This window comes from Heliconius melpomene, chromosome 7, assembly GCF_056956725.1.
Source record: "Heliconius melpomene rosina isolate 202511_hmr_F chromosome 7, ASM5695672v1, whole genome shotgun sequence".
In the NCBI taxonomy this organism is placed as follows: Eukaryota; Metazoa; Arthropoda; class Insecta; order Lepidoptera; family Nymphalidae; genus Heliconius; species Heliconius melpomene.
In genome coordinates, this window is record NC_140395.1 from 3,011,953 (window position 1) to 3,034,715 (window position 22,763).

At 33.7% G+C, this 22,763-nt stretch overlaps 1 protein-coding gene across 1 annotated transcript in view; it reads left to right on the top strand.

Moving 5' to 3' along the window:
* The window catches only part of E(Pc) (Enhancer of Polycomb), a 78,793-nt gene that overhangs the window by 47,217 nt on the left and 8,813 nt on the right, over positions 1–22,763 (top strand). The window contains exons 3-11 of the mRNA XM_085187781.1: positions 15,196–15,285; positions 16,088–16,236; positions 16,542–16,654; positions 17,036–17,230; positions 17,553–17,658; positions 19,889–19,952; positions 20,467–20,561; positions 21,004–21,092; positions 22,057–22,225. Of these exons, the coding sequence (XP_085043907.1) occupies positions 15,196–15,285; positions 16,088–16,236; positions 16,542–16,654; positions 17,036–17,230; positions 17,553–17,658; positions 19,889–19,952; positions 20,467–20,561; positions 21,004–21,092; positions 22,057–22,225 (1,070 nt within the window). The remainder of the gene's footprint in view (positions 1–15,195; positions 15,286–16,087; positions 16,237–16,541; positions 16,655–17,035; positions 17,231–17,552; positions 17,659–19,888; positions 19,953–20,466; positions 20,562–21,003; positions 21,093–22,056; positions 22,226–22,763) is intronic.

Below are 22,763 nucleotides of genomic sequence, written 5' to 3' on the forward strand. Positions count from 1 at the left end.
GTCGAAAATTGGGTGGTGCAAGAGCTACGTAGTGTACATATGACATCAATTCTACTAAGGAAAATATTGAATAGATTAATTCAACTTTTAATTTACTTCAAAAACACTGAACACTATGAGTTGCTATTTTATTATTAGTATTTTATGTTTTACTTACCGCACAGGATGTTCCCTATAAGTAAGAACCACATGCTAGAGGCTATCTGTCTTTATACTAGTCTATACTTTTAACTGTTTTCTATTATAACGTTATAAAATTGTGATCGTGTCTTATTTAAATGTACGAAGGAAACAATATTCATTTTATATTAGTTTAAATATATCAATTTATAAATTTAGGGCAAGTATAAATACGTATACCCTTGAGTTCGGAGCAGTGCCTGCAAGTGTATGCTTTAGGATCCCCTTTATAATGTATTAAAGTTTGCCTTCACTGCTCGAGCTCAATATGGTTGCTCAAAACTAAGCTAAATAAATACTGTCTTTTGTACCATTTAATTGAAAATAGGGTTGCCATAACGTTTTTTTTTAACTATTATTATAGTTGAGAGAAAAACATTACTATTCTAGTATCTTATTTTTCGTTCTCTGCTCTAGGAAGCGTCTAATGTGGAGCTGAAGTAAAGTAATATTTTGTCACCAGCTTGAATAGTGTTTTTAGTTTCTTGAATAGTATTTATTTACCACCTACCTGTTTTTTACCTAATTGCCTATGGCGTCACCTCCTTTTTGAAACGGCATTAATTCTGCCGAAGCTTCAGTGTTTTATATAGAAACGATTAACGTGATGTATTGCAGCTTATATCTCGGTATACCTCTACAGATTGACTCATGGAAGTTGCCTACATGGGGATTAATTTCTCTAATACAAGAGGAATTTTTCAATTGGAATTAACAAGCAAATTCTTCAGCTTTATTATATTAGTATAGACAAGAAAACTACAAACAAAGTTAAATAAATAATATTTTTTTACTTTTGGCTTCGTATAAAGTACAAAGGCAGCAATTTCAATTAAATACACTGAAAACTGAAATGCTTTATATCTACAGCATATTAAATTTTATTCCAGGAATATAATTTATCAAGAACCAATTTGCGTAGTTTTATATTCTGCTCAATGTTTTTGTTTTGTTCTTGATTGTATATTATATCACTAGCGGACCCGGACGCGGCTACGCCTGCTTGAAATATAAGAATATAATTTCTATAGAAATATAATTTCACTCTAGATGAAATGCTAAAAGTGACTATTATATTTATTTTCATAAGGATGAATATCAAAATGACGCGGTAACGAACGCGGTCGCGTAGCGACGACGGTTGTTATTAACATGGCAGAATAAATTGCATGTCAAATTAGAAAGTATTTTAATTTATTAGTATATATGTGTAATGTAATGTTATATAGCCTATAGCACTTCTGAAGAATGCAGCTTTCATACAAAACAAAAACAATGTAAATCAGACCAGTAGATCCAGAGATCTTAGCGTTCAAACAAACAAACAAACAAACAAACTCTTCCGCTTTATTATATTAGTATAGATTAAATCCTATTGTAGGGTAGTTGCGTATTCGATTCTCATTTTGAGGAATACTTTATATTTTTATTTATAGGCCACGAAGTGGAAAACTAAGTGTTTTAACACTAGGTTCTCTTTCTATACTAAGATAATGCGACCAGACATCCCGTTTCTCGCTTGTGTGCGCCGATGCCCCCAAAGACGGCACCGGGACATACAATGATTTTGCTTTTTCGATTTGCCCCGATTTTTTTTTCGGTTGAATCACAATAACAAAAACATATCTAAAAAAACTAAAGCATTCTAAAAAACGGCGTCCTGTTTTGCGTCGAAAAAGAATGGTTACTTACGAAAATTATTACATTCTTTTTTCCTAACGTTGTTATTAACTAACAAAAGGAGATTTCGAATTCCAACATGAGCTATGTACAAAAGAAGCTGGTTTCTAACATAAGTTGCAGAAATGCATATAAAAACAAACACAACGAGGACGACTCTATAAAGGACTTGACAGGATGCTGTATAGAACCAGATGTTGAGTTACTTTTAGATTTAACGATACGATTTATACGTTAGAAGTAGAAAAATTTTAAATTAAAAAAAAGAAGTAAGTATTTATGGAAATAATTCGTTGGGCTAGATCATTTTCTCTATAACAGTTAATATATAGGATGATTGGTAAATCTATAGACAAACCGATAGATAAAAGTGGTAGAAAATGTAATTTCCAACTATTATTGATCCATACAGCAAAGTTTGAAATTTCAACGTTTTAGAAATATTGAATATTCAAAAAAAAAACTAAATACCATATTACTCTAAAATAAAATAGCAATGTGTAAAGTATGTTTTTCTGGAAAAAGACCGCGTGACGTTGCTTTACTAGAAAATTCTGTTTACTCGCTTATGAAGAAACTTAATTGCAGAAAACTTGATGAAATTCTTAAGTGCCTTTATTTTTATAAGGTCTCAATAAAATTAAAACAATTTGGGCGGACAGCGGAAAACGAAATGTCTTAACATTTAGGTTGCCTCTGCATACCCTGAAACTTTTTTAATGTAATTTTTTTTCTTAGTGTGTTTTCTATTCACGCTATATCCCACTGACGAAAGTCAAAAAGAAATTTAACATTGCATTGTGTACTGAGTAAGAACCAAACCTGTTGTAACCGCACGCCTAAAGCTCTTTTAGGCTGACAAACTTCTACTCTTAACACTTTAAGGCAATTATTTTGAATTATAAATAATGATTGTTCGATATGATTTTAATGGCTAGTAGGGTGGACGGAGGTGGCCGCCACCCACGTTCTACATACATACATTATAATGTATCGAACGTAAAAATTTGGTTTATTATTTTTATATATTTTTTTTTGTAGTTACTCCCGATGTCCAGTAAACATTATTATGTTGGCAGGGGAACCTGGTTCCCATTAGATACTTCCGTTCTCCACTTTCCGTTGATAAGTGTTTTATATTGGGAAAATATCTATTGATTTTTTTTCTTTGGCAGAGAGATGAGATAGATGACTTACTTACCTAACTAAAGTAGGTAGGCTTTTATTTCTTCTATAGATTATCTTCTACAAGCGTAGTGGCAAGGAGTTTTAAAACTCAATAGATGTTCTCTTTATTAAAATATTTAATTAAAAATACTTGCGTCATATTCAAAACTTATATTTAATTCACGGCTCAAAAGCATAGGTAGAGTTAACCCGATCAATAAAACTCTCTGTTCCTGCCCTGCATAAAGCACGAGGACCTATCAAAAATTACTTACTGTATGATAAAAATATTATGAACGAGCCTATCGTGGTATAGTGGGACACCATCTAACTATAAACGTGATTGTTGGGGGTTCGATTCTTACTCGGGAAAATGACTTATTTCCGTTTTTCCGCTCTGGCAAGCTCTGGGAATATGTGGGCATTAGATTATTTCTGATTGCCCAGCTAAATGCAGAATAAAACGTAAAGCTGAAACCTTAAAACTAATAAGTAAAACATCTTATTTAAAATTTAATAGAAAAATGTACCTATATGAAATTGTTTATTTTCTAAATGCTTCAGTAGATTCAATTACACAACTTAAGCCCCTCGTACGGTACCGTCCCATATAGGACTTAGACCTTGTTAAATCAAACTAAGCTAAATGGAAATTTATAGAACTATTCCTAATGTTTAATTATTTTTGAAATGTCTATGTTACTTTGTGTGGAAATTGTAGTAAATAAATGCCTAAAATTTTGAGTAGTTGAAAATTGTTTTAAAATAAAATTTTGCGCTTATTTTTCACACCTATCGAAACTTTTTCCGGATTCACATTTAGGTATGTGTTTATCTTCCCGCTGGTTACGCTATTGTAGTGCAGTGGTAGGTATAGACTCTGATTGTAAACGCGATGAAAGCAGGTTTTATCCGTTAAATTCCGATCTGTTCGTTCCCATGTAGGAGTATTAGATGTTTTTAATTATATAAATTTCAAAATTAAATCCCACATACGCCCACACACGGTCGCGAGGTCAAAACTGACATGGACGATTGCGTTATCTTATACCATGTTTCTTATATTTACTGTGTCCCGCAAAGATAGGCACATAGAGTTAAGACATTCCTGTTTTCCGTTCGGACGAACTCAACGCCGCGCTCTTCCTCGTCACCAGAGTGAAGAAATTAAAATATTAAATATTTCTTTCCCCGAGTGGGATTGAACAAACAACAATAGCCTTTACAGTCGCACGCTTGTGACCATGCGTCATAGCGTCCTTCCTCCTTAAGTTTCTTAAGTTACTGTAAGAAGAGAAACTCAAAGAAGAATGTCGTGGTTGAGGAACATCTGAGAATGAACGGGTTTTCGAAAACAAGATGCTTGAAACAGAAGAATACAGATTTCTACTTGAGATACTTTCAGACATTCAATATAAATATTTCATGTATGTATCTGTATCATGTTCTTGGCGTCTCCGAGACTATTTACTTAGCGGCACTATTTTATCGTTTTCCTCTGTAGGTAATTCACTAGTGCGATCGTGGGCACTGCGCCAGTGCTGTTTTATTAGGCTAAAAGGAAATTCGTACAGAAAACTATCAAACTTTATATTTTTTTTTAGTTAAAAAGTCGGTTGGATTAGTCTTGTCAATATTAGGCTTTGGGCAACTTTAGAGTAAAAATTAGTATAGAAATATTTTGTATGTTTTTCAAGTTAACACGTTAACTGCCATACGAGTATACTCGTAGTATTTTTTTTTATGGCTATTGCCACCATACAAAATGGTAAGTACGTGTATACTCGTAGTTGGCAGTGGATCCTAGTTCTAACTACAAGTTTACACGTAGTATGGCAATAAAATTGGATTTTTATTAGCTATTGCCAAACTACTAGTATAACTTTGAGAAAAAATCGCAAAGGAAACCCTAAAACTCTGTTGAGCACCAAACTGATAAAAGGCCAGATGATTACAAAGAGAACTAACAATATTTTCGTGTGCAACTGGAAGGATAAGAGAGAGGTGTTATGTATCTCTAATATGCATAAACCTATTCTGGTTCCCGTGCCAAATAAAAACGGTAGGGTTTCAATAAAACCTAATGTAGTTAGAGATATAACAACGGAATGTCCGGGATCGATCTTTCAGATCAAATGCTCTCGTACTACTCAGCTCTTAGAAAGACATTGTTTTGGTACAAAAAACTAGCGATCCACATTTTTGAATCTTTCATTCATAACGCATGCATGATCTATAACCACCAAGCCAATCTTCCTCCAGAAAAGAAATTAGATGCTCTTTCGTTCAAAGATGAGGTTGTAAAATATCTTTTAGGCGAGAAATTCATAAAACACAGTCATCATGAGCAGAAAAAGCAAGTAGAATTACATTACTTAGAGCGTTTACCACCTACCCAAAAAAAACAAAAACCGACGAAGCCGTGTCGTGTCTGCACCAAAGACAAAAAACGCAAAGAAACAGTTTACTATTGTCCGGTATGCCCTGAAAAACCTGCGTTGAAAATTGTTTTAAAATTTTTCACTCCTTTGTGACTTCACAGTGATGTACCTAATTCTTTTTCTATTAAACTTAATTTTCTGATTTAAGTAATGTTTTATTCCAAATGCCAAAGAATTTAACCCCGTCCTCCTTACACGGCCACTGGTTTAAAATTCGTCAGAAATCGCATACAATCAACTACGAAAATACTCGTAGTTGGCGGTGCAGCCCAGATCATGTACTACGAGTATACTCGTAGTTGGCAGGCAACGTGTTAAGTAAATAAATCGTCATCGCCGTCGTCTATTGAGGTTTTTTGTATTTTACGGCACATCTTAGATATGATTGTATTAAATATATTTTAGTTCATAAAAATTGATAACCTTTTGCTTACATTCCATATAGCATAAGTAACTAAAAACTATTTGAACGTTATTTATTTCGATTTTCCTTAAAAAGATACCATAAAAAATAATTACACACTTAACAAATATTTTCAATTCTATATTAGATTAAATTTTCAAGCAAATTTACATAATCAGTTTTAACTGTGCGGTCCTAACAGTTTCAGAACATAGTAGCTTTGAAATACGGACGAACAGACAGAGAAATATAACGACTAAAAAAGTACGCCTGTTGCTATTAAAACCTTAATAATAATATATCCTCATACAACCAACCAACCAACCGACTCAGTTATTATCTAAAATTACACAGCCTTTATAATTGCCCACCTTATTTAAAAGATAGCACTAAATGATCCTCATATTATTATGTAAATTAATTGTAAATATAATATGTGAACAGCTGTACAGTTTTGTTTTTCTGTTTAAAATTATGTAGATTTTTACTTTTTCACGCTTACGTCGCGTTCTGGTGGGTAGATAGCTAGGTAGAGAGGAGGTGGTAACCGTCCAAGAGGCGCGGGTTCCAATTGAGTATGTAGTAATAATCGTTCGTATGTTTTTTCAAAATAAAATATTTATTTTATATAAAGATCTTTTTCATAAAATAAATATTTCTCCAGTTGATATTCGAAGCGTTTATAGCGTTTATTTAGAATTCATGCACATATTTCAGCCTTGTGACAGCGGCGAGTTTTATTTTTAAAAGATATTGATAGTCCAAAAGGACATGAAGACGCTAGGTCTTAAGACTGAAGACACTTCAACGAATTAACTCTTTCAAAGAATTAAATTAACATTACAATTTTCTCATAATTTAAAAGGAATTATTAACAATTTATAATTAAACTAGAACAAAAGGAGCAAATATAATTTCAGTTTATTACTAAATATTATTATGAAACAGGCGTTTTAATATCAAAAACTTGTTCAAACACTTTGAAAGCTAAAATACTATACAAAAATCATACGACACTCGACTAAATAAAGCTTCGTTGGAAATCCGATTAGTGATGGAGTGTTTAAAGAAAAATACTCCTTATTTTATAAATGGTTTTAAGTTTAAAATGCGTTGTTACGATTTTCCACCCTCCACCCGAATTGATATCCAGCCAGCCGTGGACGCAGGGTTGTCATGGAAGTGTAATAAAATAATGTTTGAAGTATTTTTGGCCTAGTGAGGTCGTCGTGGCGTCTGACTGTAAACGCGGCGATTGTGGGTTCGATTCCCAATCAGGGGCTCGAGCTGTTATTATTTTCTTCATTCGGCAAGAGCGCGGCGTTGAGTTTCGTCACTAGTCATATCTTGAAAATTGGGCAGTTAACACTAGGTGTCCCTGATGTAACGTTAAAAATAAAACACTATTTCTGTTTGTTTCGAACTATTTTTGGTGTATGAATTTAGTTGCGGTTTTATTTACATGGACATGTGTATTTTTTATTTAGTTTTCCTGTTCGTTGAGTTAGAATTGGTTTGACGTAGATTGAGGGAAATATAATGTTCAGGATTTTTTTTTGTTATTAACCCATTACTTTTTCACTGTGGCATTGTCCGCGTGGTCATGTGGGAACGACTGAGTTACGAGATTTAATTTAATGCTCTTTCTGTAGGTATACATAATATGCACGGTTAGGTATAGCTGTAATTTCTTAAATACCATTTTGCTATATACCTACAGGCAGAGGCAGATTATTAGGATATTTTCATTTCTCTTTTGCGGCGCAGTGAGTTTGTGACTTATTTATAACATATTTCTACCTGCTGCACTGCCTGCATGGTCCTCCATAAATCAACATCAATGATTGTTCAAGATCAATGATTGTTCAACACGAAAAGATTTCTTCAGTTCGTATCAGTTGTTCTTGAAAATAATACTACAATTTTTTCAGCTTTATTACATGAGGCGTAGATTCAGATTTACATTCTTTTGATTCATATTTCATCTTAGCTTACCGACTTTTTTCTAGCAAAGTAGTCAGAGATAACGGACATAAACGCTACGGTCTCTGCATACCTGTCACATCTCTTCCACTGTCATCACAGTGTTACGATATGTAACATCGTTTAGTAGCGGCACTGTCTCTGACGGTTGTGGGTTCGATTCCTACTCGAGGTATTGAATATTTAATATTTTCATTTTCTCTTTCTGGTAACAAGACAATGCGCGGCGTTGAATTCTGCCCCTCAACATGCAATTCTTCAAGAATTCAGCAGAAAGTGAGGGTCTTAATGGGAATGGAGTATCTAAATATTAGCTTTCCCGATCCTCTGCCGTAACTGCTATGTGTGAGATACAGCATGAAGCTAAAAAATAAATTATTATCATTAACTTAACTTTAACAGATATAAATTATTTAATAATGAGGTTTTCAAATTGTCATTACACTTAATTCCCTAAGTGTATAACTAATTAAAAAAAATATATATTTTCCCATTAACAAACTCTAGCGCCCCTACTCTACACCCTTTGGGGGTTCCCCTTTTATATTTTTAATCAAGCCACGTTCACTGTATGGCCTGCGTTCGATATGAAAACAAAGTTATTATTATGAATCTATGGAATAACACTTTGTTACCTTTGCTGTATGTTTTATAGTGGGAGGGAGTTTGTGTGACCTTTTTTTATTTTAATTTAAGTGCTATTGTATTTATTTTTTCATAGATATATGGAATGTAGCAGTGATATATGAATAATTTCTTTTGCTTATTTTCCTATTTAGTAACTAAAATTCTCGCAAAAAATATTAAACTTTGAAAACTTTTACAACATTTCTTGCGACGAAAGCATGTTAAGCGATATTGAAAATCTGTGTAAGCCAAAGTTGAAAGTCTTTTTCACAACAAAATCAAAATTTCTCTATTCAAAAAGGACGTTAGAAGCTTTTTTAAATAATATACAAAAATATAAATACGTCAGCATAATACGACAGGACTTACGAGACTGACAATACTGCCAGTATTGACATTTTTAATATTAAGTGATGTCTTGTTAGCCTGGACTTTACTGATACTTAATATTCTAACTATTCCTGTTTAGTACATTATTTTTTCATATTTATGGTCGCTTTCAATTTTAACATTTTTACCATAGATAAACATATCATACCGACAATGTGTGTAATTCAATAAAATTCTTATTGTACCTTCTTCAATAAAACTTTTATTAGTCTCTGTCGTGCTATTAATACTACAGAACTATAATTAAATATACGTATATCCTTTTAGGCCGATTTTATGCGTCTGTTAACCAAATTGAATAATAAATGCAGTAGTTTTGTGTTATATATTACAATAGTAAGATATTCTGTATGTTTGTAAATTTTTACTGTAAATATAGTAGCTTACCACCACAAGATGTGTGCTTACATATTTAAAATTAGGCTAAGGGTTTTATTGCTATAAAATGTTCACTAATGATTCAAGAGTGAAAGGTGTTGACACCGCCATTTAGTCTATCCTAATCGGGAAACAATATCATCCTTTTTGTTGTAATAAAAAAGTTAGTAAAGAATATTTTTTTAATAACGCTAATATTAAGACTATAATAGGTAGCATTAGTAATATAAATTACGATTCGAGGCAATCAAATGCTTAAGTTAATTAATGTTATCTGGAGTTCATAGCGTATTTTTTTATTAAACAAAATACCTACATCATTTTATTTAGGTATAAAACGTGTTCAGCCACCCTTGTTTACTGCTACCGTTTCTCAGAAGTTGCATTAATGGCATTTAAATGTACCTACATAATATAATTCCTAGAAATAGGTAGCTTCTTTACGTCACGTCTTAGCCATCTGTATTATAAATGCATGTACATGCAAGTGCATGTATAGTACATAAATAGATATTTGTATCTATATATTTATTGCCTCCTAGCGGCCCCAGCGCGGCTTCGCCCGCTTGAACTATTGAAATATCCATTTGATATTCTTTCAAGATATTTAGGGAAAATTTATTGATTATTATTTTTGTTAATCTATACTATTATACAATTCAAAAATGTTGATTTAAATCTATTGATATTTATTTGATTTTGCTTATAAATTTTATATCTATGTAGGTATGCGGTAGATACACTTGCACTTTACATGGGAATTCGAAAGTAAGTCGTGTGTTTCCTATGCCACGATTGGCCTCTTAGTTAATAATAATATTATAAAGACGACAGATTAATTGATAATAATAATAAAAAATACACAATAAGCTAAAAAATAACATATTTCGTGTCCGTAACATGCCTCGTCATACGATCCCAGTATATAAAGGCACTCACAGAGAAGACCTTAAACCACAATCTTTTTATTAATAAGCGGTCCAACCGGTCTATGACTATGACTATAATTAGCTAGGTATTGCTGTTGCAAGACGTTTATGTTTTATTTTATTTATTATATATTTTCTTTTTGCAGCTTCATTCTGCACATAGCAGGGAAACTGGGAACCTAATGTTACGATACTCCGTTCTCATTAAGACATTTCTCCCCATTTTTCGTCGAATTGTGGAGGCATTGCGTGCTAAGTGGTGCAATGCCGAATAATATCATTTTAATTTACTATAATGCTATTGTAGCGGCAGTGGAAGTAACTGAGTAGCTGATGGTTGTGGGTTCAATCCCTAGCCTTATAAAAATACCTTAAATCTCTCATTTAAGTTATTTTTTAAGGATATAGATAGAGGACGTTTCGATTTTCACCTAATTAATTATTTTTTGCGAATTTTAAACTGTAGGTACTATATGATTGTATGTTCAAGTATTGTTATGGCTTTAAACTATACGGTCATAAAAAAAACGACATAAAGCTTTTCGTACCGTCATTTAAACATCTCGAATTTGAACCCGCTATCGATGGTAGTAGTATCCGCTGATAGAGTTCGATAAGAACTTTTTGTTCACTAACTTTATTTTATTTCCAATCTCTGATAACTTTGACTTCACTTTATAATAGTGCTTTCTACTAGAAATACACTGCGTCGTGGTCCCAGCGTAACCCCTTTCATAAATTGTATAGAAACTATCGCAATCGCCGCTTTCATACATACAGACGGTCTCCAGGGATTTCCCACTACATACAATGTATTGTATTGCTGTTTTTTTTTATTATTTTTTTTCTTATACTTTACGAGACGAGTAGGCAAAGACAACTTGGAGTTAGAGATTCTGTCTATTAATTATTCAAAAAATGTATTTGAAAAAAAAAAATGTATATGTATAAAACTAATGCCATAATCAGACTCATAGAATGAAAGTATTTTTATAAAATGGAACCCACTACCATCGCGTGTACAGTCCCTTTCTATAATTATACATATAATGTAGGTGTAGATTTGCTCTACGGTCTACAGTCTACACACACTCAACGTACCCTCGATAATCCCCCTATTAGATCATTAGCCTTCCAACTGTCTCTAGTATAACGACATTGAAAGCTATTTGAAGTCCTCTTGCTATCTAATGTCTGGCTCAGTAGTTAGTAGATCAACTTGAGAGAGGTGGTCACTTTAAATCCCGCTATAAGGTTAAAATATCGTTTATTTTTTTTTAGTTTTTTCTTTGTTTATGCGTTTTTAAAGCGTCTCTATGTAATCGAAAACTACCCTTAATAGTAGATTTGATACTTTACTTAGGGACCGTAGATTTGTGAAAAAATCTAAAATATTTATAATAAAACCACGATATTACCTATTCTATATGTATAAACAGAAGATTGAAAACACGCTCGCTGTTTTAAAGTTGGTGATCTCGTAACAGGTAGATAGATTACTCACTTAGCACGGTAATTGAGTGACTCATGCATATTTTGTACAGAAAACTCCCTATAAGCGCATTTAATTTTACACTGTGTCATCGTTGTTTGTTTTATATATAGCCGTATTATAGGAATCAAGTGTTTATTTTTTAGGTTTATTTAATGTTTTTTTTTAGAAGTTTTTGAGTCCCTCAGATTTTTCTAGAAAATCACAGATATTGAAGGAGTCTCTTTTGTTCTCGTTCGTTTGACAGGCGTTGAAAGGTTTGTAGTAAAAAACAAGGCCTCACTTTGTCTACTAGATTAGAAAAATTAAAATGTTTTAAATATACTCCTGAGCGGAAATCGAACCCAAAACCATAATGTCTTTGCTTCTTAAACAGTCGGAAACATACAGAAAATCTTCTATCTCTAAACTCAAATGTTTTGTCATTTTAATTTCATAAATTACCTCATATTACCATAGTAATATATCAAAATATTCAAACCAAGGCAAGTTCTATTCTATTGCATACAATTTAAGAAACAATTTCCCTTACGAAAAAACAAAATGTAGGAATATCAAAAGGAATTACGCTCATTTCTCGCAGACGTGTACGTAGACGCGCGGTATGTTATAATGAATTTATTGTGAGTCTGGGTGTTAACAGATTGACGGCGTTTATTTTGTAGCGTTTTTTTAATTTTTTTTTTCTTCGTCTGTTGTATTTTTGTTTACCCTTTACGTTGACGTTTAAAATTTTATAATAGCCTTTCCTGCGAAAATTTTAATTATAACGTCATTTACAAAATTTTTAAACTATACGTGAAAATACAATAAAATAGTAAGAAGTGACTGTTACTTGTTGTTGTAAAAAAAATAGTTGAAAATATCTTAATAAGCTCAGCAAATAATTATATTTTTCCTTAACATATTTCCTTTCTTATATCTCTTTGTCATAATACTTTGTTCAGTCTTATATTATATAATACTTGCTGGAAATATGCCAATCCTAGATAGTTCCAATAAAATGGAATGTAACAAAAACCTAATCTTTTCTTGATATTGATTAAATAGCATTTGGTCCCATTTACATGTCTGTAGCAGATATTTTGTACTGTACATATTATTAATTTGCAACATTTATATTTCTTCATTTATTTATATTAATTCTGCAATCTTCTAATTAGCGTCGTAAGGCTCTCAAAGTTAAGTGAAATTATACTGTATTTAAATAATTTTGAATATTTGGACCGTGAGACACGGTTAGTTGACGTACATCTAATAAATTCTAGCAGTTTTATGCAGTTATTTAAACAATGAACACGGGCAATATAAACCACATTTTGCATAGTTGTAAAAGTGTAATTAATATTGTAACATTTGACATACTTTGTTGAGCAGCTAAACTTAGTAGTAAAATTGAAAATCTTCGTTTGATACAAAACTTACAATGTAATCTTAAAGATTTCATTTTCATAACAAAAGAATTCTTTTAGTAAAGAGTTCTAAAGCGAAAAATATTCGTAATATATTGACGAGATTCAACTTTTAATTTTTGTATTTTATAGATTTAACTTTTACAGTTTTAACAAGTCAAGACACTCAGTTTGCACTTTCTCCACTAATTCGAGACTGCTTTTTGAGTTGCGGAGCCAAACAACACTATGTCACAAGACAAGAGCCTCAAAATTCAAATTCAAAATATTCTTTATTCAAATAGGCAATTATTATAAGCACTTTTGAATCGTCGAATGAACATATGAACAAAAAGCTACCACCGGTTCGGAAGGCAGTTCTGCTGAGAAGAGCCGGCAAGAAACTCAACAGTTGCTCTACAGTCTAATATTCTCTTCTATACAAACTAACTATAAGTACCTATACAACAATCATATGTACTTATACAATAGCCATAATTAACCTTTTGAAATAAATAATCAACGAAGTAATATCGTCAAGTAAATCGCTCGGGTACCGCGGCCCGTGTAAAGCGGCTTTACATCCACGAGCATCCTTCCGTTACAGCGGCACATTGAATAACAACTGGAAGTCCGCCAAGCCATTAGCATTTCCTTTTTGAAAAACGTTAATATAATGTTTTGTATGTTGATATATGTATATTGATTTCGATATGTTGTAGGTAGTGAGTTCAGATCCTGGTAGTATGTTAAATTCATATTTTTTTGGAAATTTTAATATAAGTTTTCCTATTTATACTTTGTAATATTTATTGATTGAAAGCATCTGATGATCTGATGTGAACATGGCAGTTGTGAGTTCGATTCCCACTCAGAGGATTAAGTTATTTTCATTTCCTTGGGTAGTAAGACAAAGCGCTGCGTTGAGTTCTGCCATTCAACACGTAATGCCTCGAAAATTGGGCGGAGCATGGGGAACGGAATCTCTATATTTTCCTATTCTCAAGTTGGTCAAATTGCAATGCTAAGTTTAATCATTATTTAGGATTTTTTCTTTATGCGTCCCTTCTAGATCTAGACAAAGTCAGACGTATTAATTTATTCTCTATTGTATAACGATTTATATAAATTAATAATAACATTGAATATATCACTAACAACTTTAAAATTTTATAATAAATAACATGTCCGGCTCTCGCTTAGTCTAGTCTCGTATGCACAAGTAATTCGATTACACCGTGCCTCGGCCTTCTACGTACAAGGCACTGCGGTTGTACCGCGCTTTATTCACATTTCATGTATATTTTAATATGTACATATTTGTATGAATATATGTACACTATTTACTATTTTTTTAGCGTCGTCGAGAGTAAACGCGACCGTTGTGGATTCGATTTCTATTACGGGAATGATTATATTTCATTTATTTTCATTGAGTTCCGCCATTCACCACGCAATGCCTATAGATTGTACTAGTATAACAAACGCGAAGAATTGCATTTTATTGTAAAATCTATTAAAATTTACAGATTTTAAATTTTTTAGCTAATCAATGAGAATTATATAAATGCTTGCCACGTAATGCTATAAGCGTGACATTTATTTATTTATTAATATAAAACTAACACAGTACAGCTACAGGATACGATGCTTATATTGTTTTCATTTATAAAGGAAGTGGACAGGGATAAAGTCATGTTGACCATATCCTGTCTAGCTCTAAATCTGTTATGTATTTAAGTACATCCTCGTAGCACAGTGGGTTTTGACTGTTAAAATGATGGTAGCAGGCTCTATTTTGTCTTAAATGTAAAAATAGACAAAGCATTGAGTGCCGCATTTGAGTGAAAGTGCTTCTTTCTGCTAGTGCTAATTTTCAAGACGGGTCGTGATGTGAAATGTCTTAACCGTAGGTTCCTTCTGTCTACCCTGCTGTGTGGGCTTTGATATTACAAGATATAGAATGTATTTGCAAATTATTTCAAGAGCCATTCATAATTTCATATATATGTATACATTTTAATGTTCCTTTCCTTTCCTTTAATAATGATGTACAATGTAATGTAAATAAATAAATATAAGTAATACCAACTGCGACATTTCAAATAATTAATATTGTTTTTTTTTGTGACAGCGCTATGGGAGGAACAAGAGGCGCCGGAATACGACATCGACTCGGAGGACGAGAGGTGGTTGAAACAGCAGCGACATCCCGAACTCACAGGTGAATTGTGTAGAATAGAATTGTATTATTTATAATTGAAATAGTCGGTTTTGATACGGTTTTCACGGTCAGCTTAAGACATTTTATTTAATAGTTTACGGTTGTAGATGCGATCTTAAATCGGGTGTTTTTTTGTAAATGAAAAAGTAATTCCCTACTCTGAGAAGTGCTGCGTTGAGTTTCTCCCTTCAACACAGTCAACGATCGAACATGCAAAGGAAATAAAATAATGAAATGAAGGCAAATACTCTATAAACATTTTCAATTCAAATCCTATTATTCGTATTTGGATTTGAAACCGCAACCATTTATCATGAATCGATTTGAAAATGGTGGTGAACAACCACATCATACCATGTAAATCCAACAAGCCTTTCGTGTCTTACGTATACCTACTACATAGGTATCGTACCCGAGCGAAGAAATTAAATATACCCATTTATAATATTTCATTTATTCGATGTGGTAAGACTGGACACGTAATCTGGACACTAAGAAGGGATTTTAAAAAATGTTAACCCAAAAGGGATAAAAGAGAGTTTGATATTTTGTATGGAAAAATTTATAAATCGGCAACCTCATAAAAATATGTATCTGGACGTGTTTCACAGTTGTTTAGAATAACGCCCTCAGTTGAACATAATTTCATAAAATATACATTTAATAAATATTCGTATAGCTCATGCGTGCGAAGCCGCCGAAGGTCGGCTAGTATTAAATATTATTGTTAATAAACTATCGTAGATTCAAATCAAAAAATATATATAAAATCTTAAAAACAAATTTACCATTAAATTTCCAGAGCTAAAGTTCGAACAGATGATGGACAAGCTGGAGAAGAGTTCGGGACAGACGGTCGTCACTCTGAACGAGGCGAAGCTGTTGCTCGAGAGGCACGACGACCTCGTCATAGCCGTTTACGACTACTGGCTCAACAAGAGATTGAATACTGTGAGTTTTTGTGTGTGCATCTTTGTGTTTTGTAAACAAGGCGGAGAGAATCTATAATTCTTAGTTATTCGGGGCTAAACGTATGCGCTTGATATTTGATGATAACTTACTTAAAATGTTTTTGATCTCGGACTCCATAATCAATAACTAATAATAATAATATATTTTACGCCGATAGGCCTTTATTATAGACTTCTAAACAAAGTGTTTTTTTAATAATAAAACACTTCTATGAATGAGAATGACTAATTTAATATCTACACTTTTAATACATGTATAATTATATAATTATCTATACTTTTCAGCAACATCCTCTCATACTGTCAGTCAAAACGGAAAGCAGGCCGGGTCAGTCGGCGAACAACCCCTACTTAGCGTTCAGGCGGAGGACGGAGAAAATGCAGACTAGGAAAAACAGGTGAGAGTTATATGTAGCTGTTCTTAAAACTTTTATCATTGTTGTTATATTTTGATGTATATGTTGAGAAACATTGAGTAAATTATTATGTCTTATTTTATTTGCTAAAAGAATATAAAGAATAACCTGAAATCAATTTTATGTTCACACTAGGTTCCCTCTGTCTATTCTGATACGTAGGTAAAAGCATGAAACTGTTAATTCTGGAAAATACTAAATTTCGCCGGGGAAATGCAATAAGAAATAGGGGTTCTTATTCTACGCTTGCAACAACAAAGAGTCACTAAGAGTTCTATTCTGTTCAAATTATAAGATATCTGATAATATTACTTAAATGTACCTATAGAACATTCCTAACTATCCTTTTTTTAATTTTTCCAGGAAAAACGACGAAAGCTCTTACGAGAAGATGCTCAAACTGCGTCGTGACCTAGCCAGAGCCCTGACCCTCCTAGAGCTGGTCGCCCGCCGGGAACACTCCAAGCGCGAACTGGTGAAGCTGACCGCACTCCTTACGGAGAGGAGGTATGCGGCGGGAGACTTTGCCAGCCAGCTATTGCCCGATCCACCTCCGAGGTCAGTTTCTTAAGACGATTTTGATACTTATATATATGTAGGTAATTGGCCGAGAAATGAATAAGGTGCAGTGGTATACGCTTGTGACTGTAAACGAGATGGTTGTGCGTTGCACACTCGCTCTGGTAATAAGACGAAGCGCGGCGTTGAGCTCTGCCATTGCAGCATTCAATTTCGTCTCTCAATTCGCAATGTTTCGAAAATTAGATGGCAATGATGACAATCCATACAGGAATGTCCTGATACTAGATTCCTTCAACATACCCTACTATTTGCGGGATGCAGCGTGATATTAATTGCAACATACTTTGAACTCCAACAGACCTCAATACACAGCGGTGCCGATAGCTCCCGCGTTCAGGCGCGAGTACACGGTGCAGCACTACCCGCCGCGCGCGCCCACCACGCCCGTCGACACGCCCAGACAGGTGAGCTTTTTATATATATTTATATACACCAACTGACGCGTACAATACGCGTTGCCATAGCAACGTGTACATATATGTCACATAAAAGTGGAATATTTTGAATGATATGGTAGTTTCTGTTATATTTAATTTATTTATCCAATTAACACGCTAAAACAATACTAGGCTAAAGCTGAGCTTTACAATTGTTTGAGTGATTATAAAACTAGAGTCAGAAAAATAAATTAAAAGTTTTATTTATTATTTGTCATCAATAACTAAACTCCTACATAAAAAAAAACTATATCAATTCTTCTACGCCAGACATTGTATCTTGACAATTTTTATTATATTTTTACTCAAACACAAAAATAAAATATAAGAATTAAATATGTGACGCTGCTATCAGTACAAGAGGTGTAGGTCGTTTATCAAAAAGTGCGTGACGTTACATCTACACTATATAATATGACCACTCGCACAAATGCAAAGCTCAGCTTAAACCTCGTGGACAGTATAAAGTATTATGTTAATAAAATTTTTGCATGCCGTTACGCCTCACTCTCTCTCTCACTATATATATATATATATATCCATACCTATATTATAAATTCGAAAGTAACTATGTCTGTCTGTCTGTCTGTCTGTCTGTCTTTTACGCAATCAGGGCCAAACCGCTAATTTAATTGTAATAAAATACACATATAGAGATACATGAGAGTACCGGGATGAACATAGGATACTTTTTTTTTCTTATATTTGTAATATTGTCGATATATACCAATATATTAAAATAATTAATTTGACAAGCAATTTATTCCGCCATGTTAATAACAATCGTCGCTACGCGTTGCTAACCAACGGCTACCCGTTACCCCCTAAAACGTCACCCAAAGTGAGTTTGCTTAATGCATACATGGCGCGCGCCGATATAGATTTGTATACATTAACAAAAATTAGATGATTTCTATAATTTGATATTCATCCTTATGAAAATAAATATAATAGTCACTTTTAGCATTTCATCTAGATGGAAATTATAGTTTACTGTATAACATTCTAATAAATAATTAAGATGTCATTGATTCGAAATGACTTAGCCTTCGAGTGGTATAGTGTGACCGACGCGAACGGGCAGATGACTTTGATAATTTTGTAAATTTTTATATATTTTCGAATTACTATTATTTTTTATGTAATTATGTGCTGCTTATAATTAATTTATCTCAGTCCGGTTATCTATACCGATGTTATACACTTAAAATATCGTAATTTTAATCATTTGGGATTTTATTTAATATTGTTCGCAAAAAATAATAATTGTTTAATATAGAAAAATGTTTAGTACGCGCGCACGGCAAACTTTAGGTAGTTTTTCTAATATTAAGAATTTCCTTTAGTTACTTTTACTTCTTTTGTTTGTTCATTTCGGTTACTCAGATATTTTTTCTAATAATAAATCTCCACTTATTATTATTTTTAAACTTATTTTAATTATTTAGGCTTATATTTTCGCGGGCGTAGCCGCATCCGGGCCCACTAGTATATATATATATATATAGAATATAACTATGCCAAATTTCATACTCCTCCGTCCGTACAACATTCGTAAGAAAGGGTACAACATTTTTGCTTTACATATTAATATAATATTTATAATACGGTAGACGGGTCATGGCCACCATCAAGTTAGGGTTTACAAACTTTTGCAGGTTGTGCCCTCTAGAATAAAATAATAAAAAGTAAGAAAAATCAAAAAATCTAATCTGCGCAGCCATCTACAGCTAACTTCAGAGCGGCCACGGCCCATAGACCATATTGTACATTTATAGAAGATATGAGTTATGACTCTTAAACTCGAGTTGACTTACGAGTTGTTTTTGTTGCGTGCTACTTTTAATATATAGGATCTATTTTCATAAATTATTATTTTTTATTTTCAAAATTTTTATTCTTATTTTAGGTAAACTAAAGGTTACTTTATATATTTATGTATATACTTTTTCTGGCCTGAAAATATTATTCACAACAAATATTCACAATAACTAATATGATAGGTACATGTTTACTTTATGCAAAAATACTTTAATAATCATAATATAACTTAGCAAACTTTCAATGGTAAACAACAATACGAAAAAAAGATTGTCCATTAGTCTGTCGAGTAAAATAAATATTATATAGAAGAAAAAAAAATGTAAATATACATGATGAAGTTCAATAGTAGTACGCCATTATGTTGTCATTGCAGCGCGAGAAGCGACCGTACAAGCGGCGCAAGCATCGACACCACGCGCCCGCCCACCCGCACAGAGGTCAGTATGGCGGGGTCACCGGGGTCACGTGTCAAGGGGTCGGGGGTCTTGTGTCAGGGGGCCACGGGGTCTTATTGACGGAGTCTGGGGCGTGTGGAGGTGCCTTCATAGTAAAGGTGACGTGACGACAACAAATGGATGTCACACGTCACATCAAATTAGGAAGTTATGTCGACGTCACGTTTTGACGTCCCTGGACAGGACAGTGTGGAGATGTCTTTGTTTATAATAAGAATAAGCTAGTGTTGTGTGGAGATGCCTTTATATTAAGTAGTCATGAAAGTTAGGAATGTGTGGAGATGCTTTTATATCATTTAGTTAAAATGGCCAGGGTTAGGAAAAATATGTAAATGTAGACAATGAGTTTAATGCAATAAGATATTATATTTTTAATGTAAAGATCGAGGGTTCGATTCCCGACATAAAAATTCAACAATATATTTTAATTATATTTTTCCTATCATGAATATAATATTTATAATTTTTTTTATGTTTCAATTTATAATAATTACAGATTCCGGTGTGTGTACGTCGTCCGAGGAGGAGACGGCGCCTCCAGATGACGGGCCGTTCGCGTTCCGACGCAAACCCGGATGTTTCTATGAAATGGTGTGTTTTATATTGATGTGGATCGTAGGTTTGTGGGTTGTAGGTTCGAATCTTAGGTGGGAAAAAAGACCTTCACGGCTTATGGCAGGGGAGGAAAGGGACTATAGTGTAAGACTCCATTCCCGACTTTCTGCCTAATTCTTGAGATGATGCATGTTAATTGGCAGAGCTCAATACCGCCTTCTGCTTTGTTACCAGAGAAAGTAAATAAAAATAATAAATAATTCATTCAATTGCAGTCACCACTTAGCCACGCCGGCCTCGATTGTATATATATTTTTTTGTGTTTTGGTGTAATAATATTTGGCTATGATTTTAAACATACATACACTACATTCAAATACTAATCAAAGTGAATGGCAATAATAAACTTCACAATAAATAATTCTTATTATAGTACTTTATTGTTTTTTAATAGATATTTTTAATCTATTTTATTTAGCCCACGTCGACATTATACGGTGATCCTCTGGACCCCGATAATCCTTCTAAAGATGGACTATTTGAGCACGAGGTCGATGAGAGGATGAGGTGAGTTAATAATATCAGTAAAATATATGTATATACAAAGCAATATAGGCGGAGGGAACTTTGGAACCAGGTGTTAAAACACTCCATTTCATATTAAGACACTTCCTTTCCCCACTTTCCGCCGATTTCTCGCGGCATTGCCTGTCGAGAGGCGGATCTCAAATCTCAATGAATTAAAATATTAAATATTTTATTTCTCTTAGTGGGTATCATACAACTGTCTTGTTTACAGTCAGATGCTTGTGTCCCAGCATCGCGACGGTCTCCTCTTGGATGTGATTCGTATTAACTAGGCAAAGGTCGCATATTACTACAATAACTGGCATTCTTCAAGTGCTGTGGCTATGCACCTATAGCATAACTTTAGAGATAACTTCATACAATATGCGTATGTGTGATGGATTATTTCTATCATGATTTGGCATTCACACGGCAAGAAATGGTGTAAAGATTTGCCTTATAATGATTTGTTTCCTATGAATAAAAAATTCCTAATATCATGTAATATTTATAATGTTCGTGTATGTATAAGCTTAACATAGGCTACACACGATGTTTTATTGTCATATTAGAATAGCGATTGGCAACATAATATGTTATATTAAATCAATAAGCTACTAATATTTATGGGCAGTAAAATCGGCTCACCATTTCGGTTCATAGTTATTTCAGTGACTAATGGAAAATGATGCAATATACAGGCATAAAGATAATTAGTACATCTGATAAGATACTCAAACTAAACTAGCTTCACGCTGTAGCAGGGTAGTCACGGAACGGAGCGCCAAACGCTACGGTCTCGACATACCTCTTCCGTCTCGTCTACTGTCATCAACCTCTTCATACATGCCCTGCGGGGGTCCTCACGCTTTTTACGTAAACTTTCTCAAGTTAATTTGATACTGTGTTAAAACGCTCGATATTTAATAAGTGCATTTGTTTATGTATTATTATTTGTGATCAGGTACACGCTGACATCGGTGGCGCACCCGTACCCAGCGTGCGTGGGGTTCGCGAGGCGGCGCGTGGCGCGCGGCGGCCGCGTGGCGCTCGACCGCCGAGCCACGCCCCTCGACCCGCTGTGGCGCGCGCTGCCCTTCGCGCACCACCACCACCGCGACCGCCGCGAAGAGGTACGTCTACCACCCACCACCAACAGATTGTATACTAGTTTATTTTAATGTACTACTGTCACTCTGAGAGTCTACCATCACCAGATTGTATACTCGTTTATTTTAATGTTCTATACATAAAACAAAAACAAATCAGGTCACCTTCTTGCTGTATCCAGCATGCAGCAGGGTATATAGGAATCTAATGTTAAGACACTCCGTTCCCAACTTGTCGCTTGAAGACATTGTTACTTGAATGGCGGAATTCAACGCCGGGCTTTTGTCTCGGTGCCGGAATATGCATAATTAAAAGGAAGATATGAAACTTAAAGAGAGCAAAAATGTCCATCCACTCTAATTTACTTATTTAGTTTAAACAATTGGAAACTTTGTCACATTTACTTTCTATGCAATTTTTTTTTGAGTGTCTAAAGGTAATAGAAAACTGTTGTACATAATGATATTATTGTTAACAAATAAAAACTGCAAATAGTAAATTATTATATACAAATAATATTTTGTCATGGATCCCTTAATCAGAACCAAATTCTCTTGAATC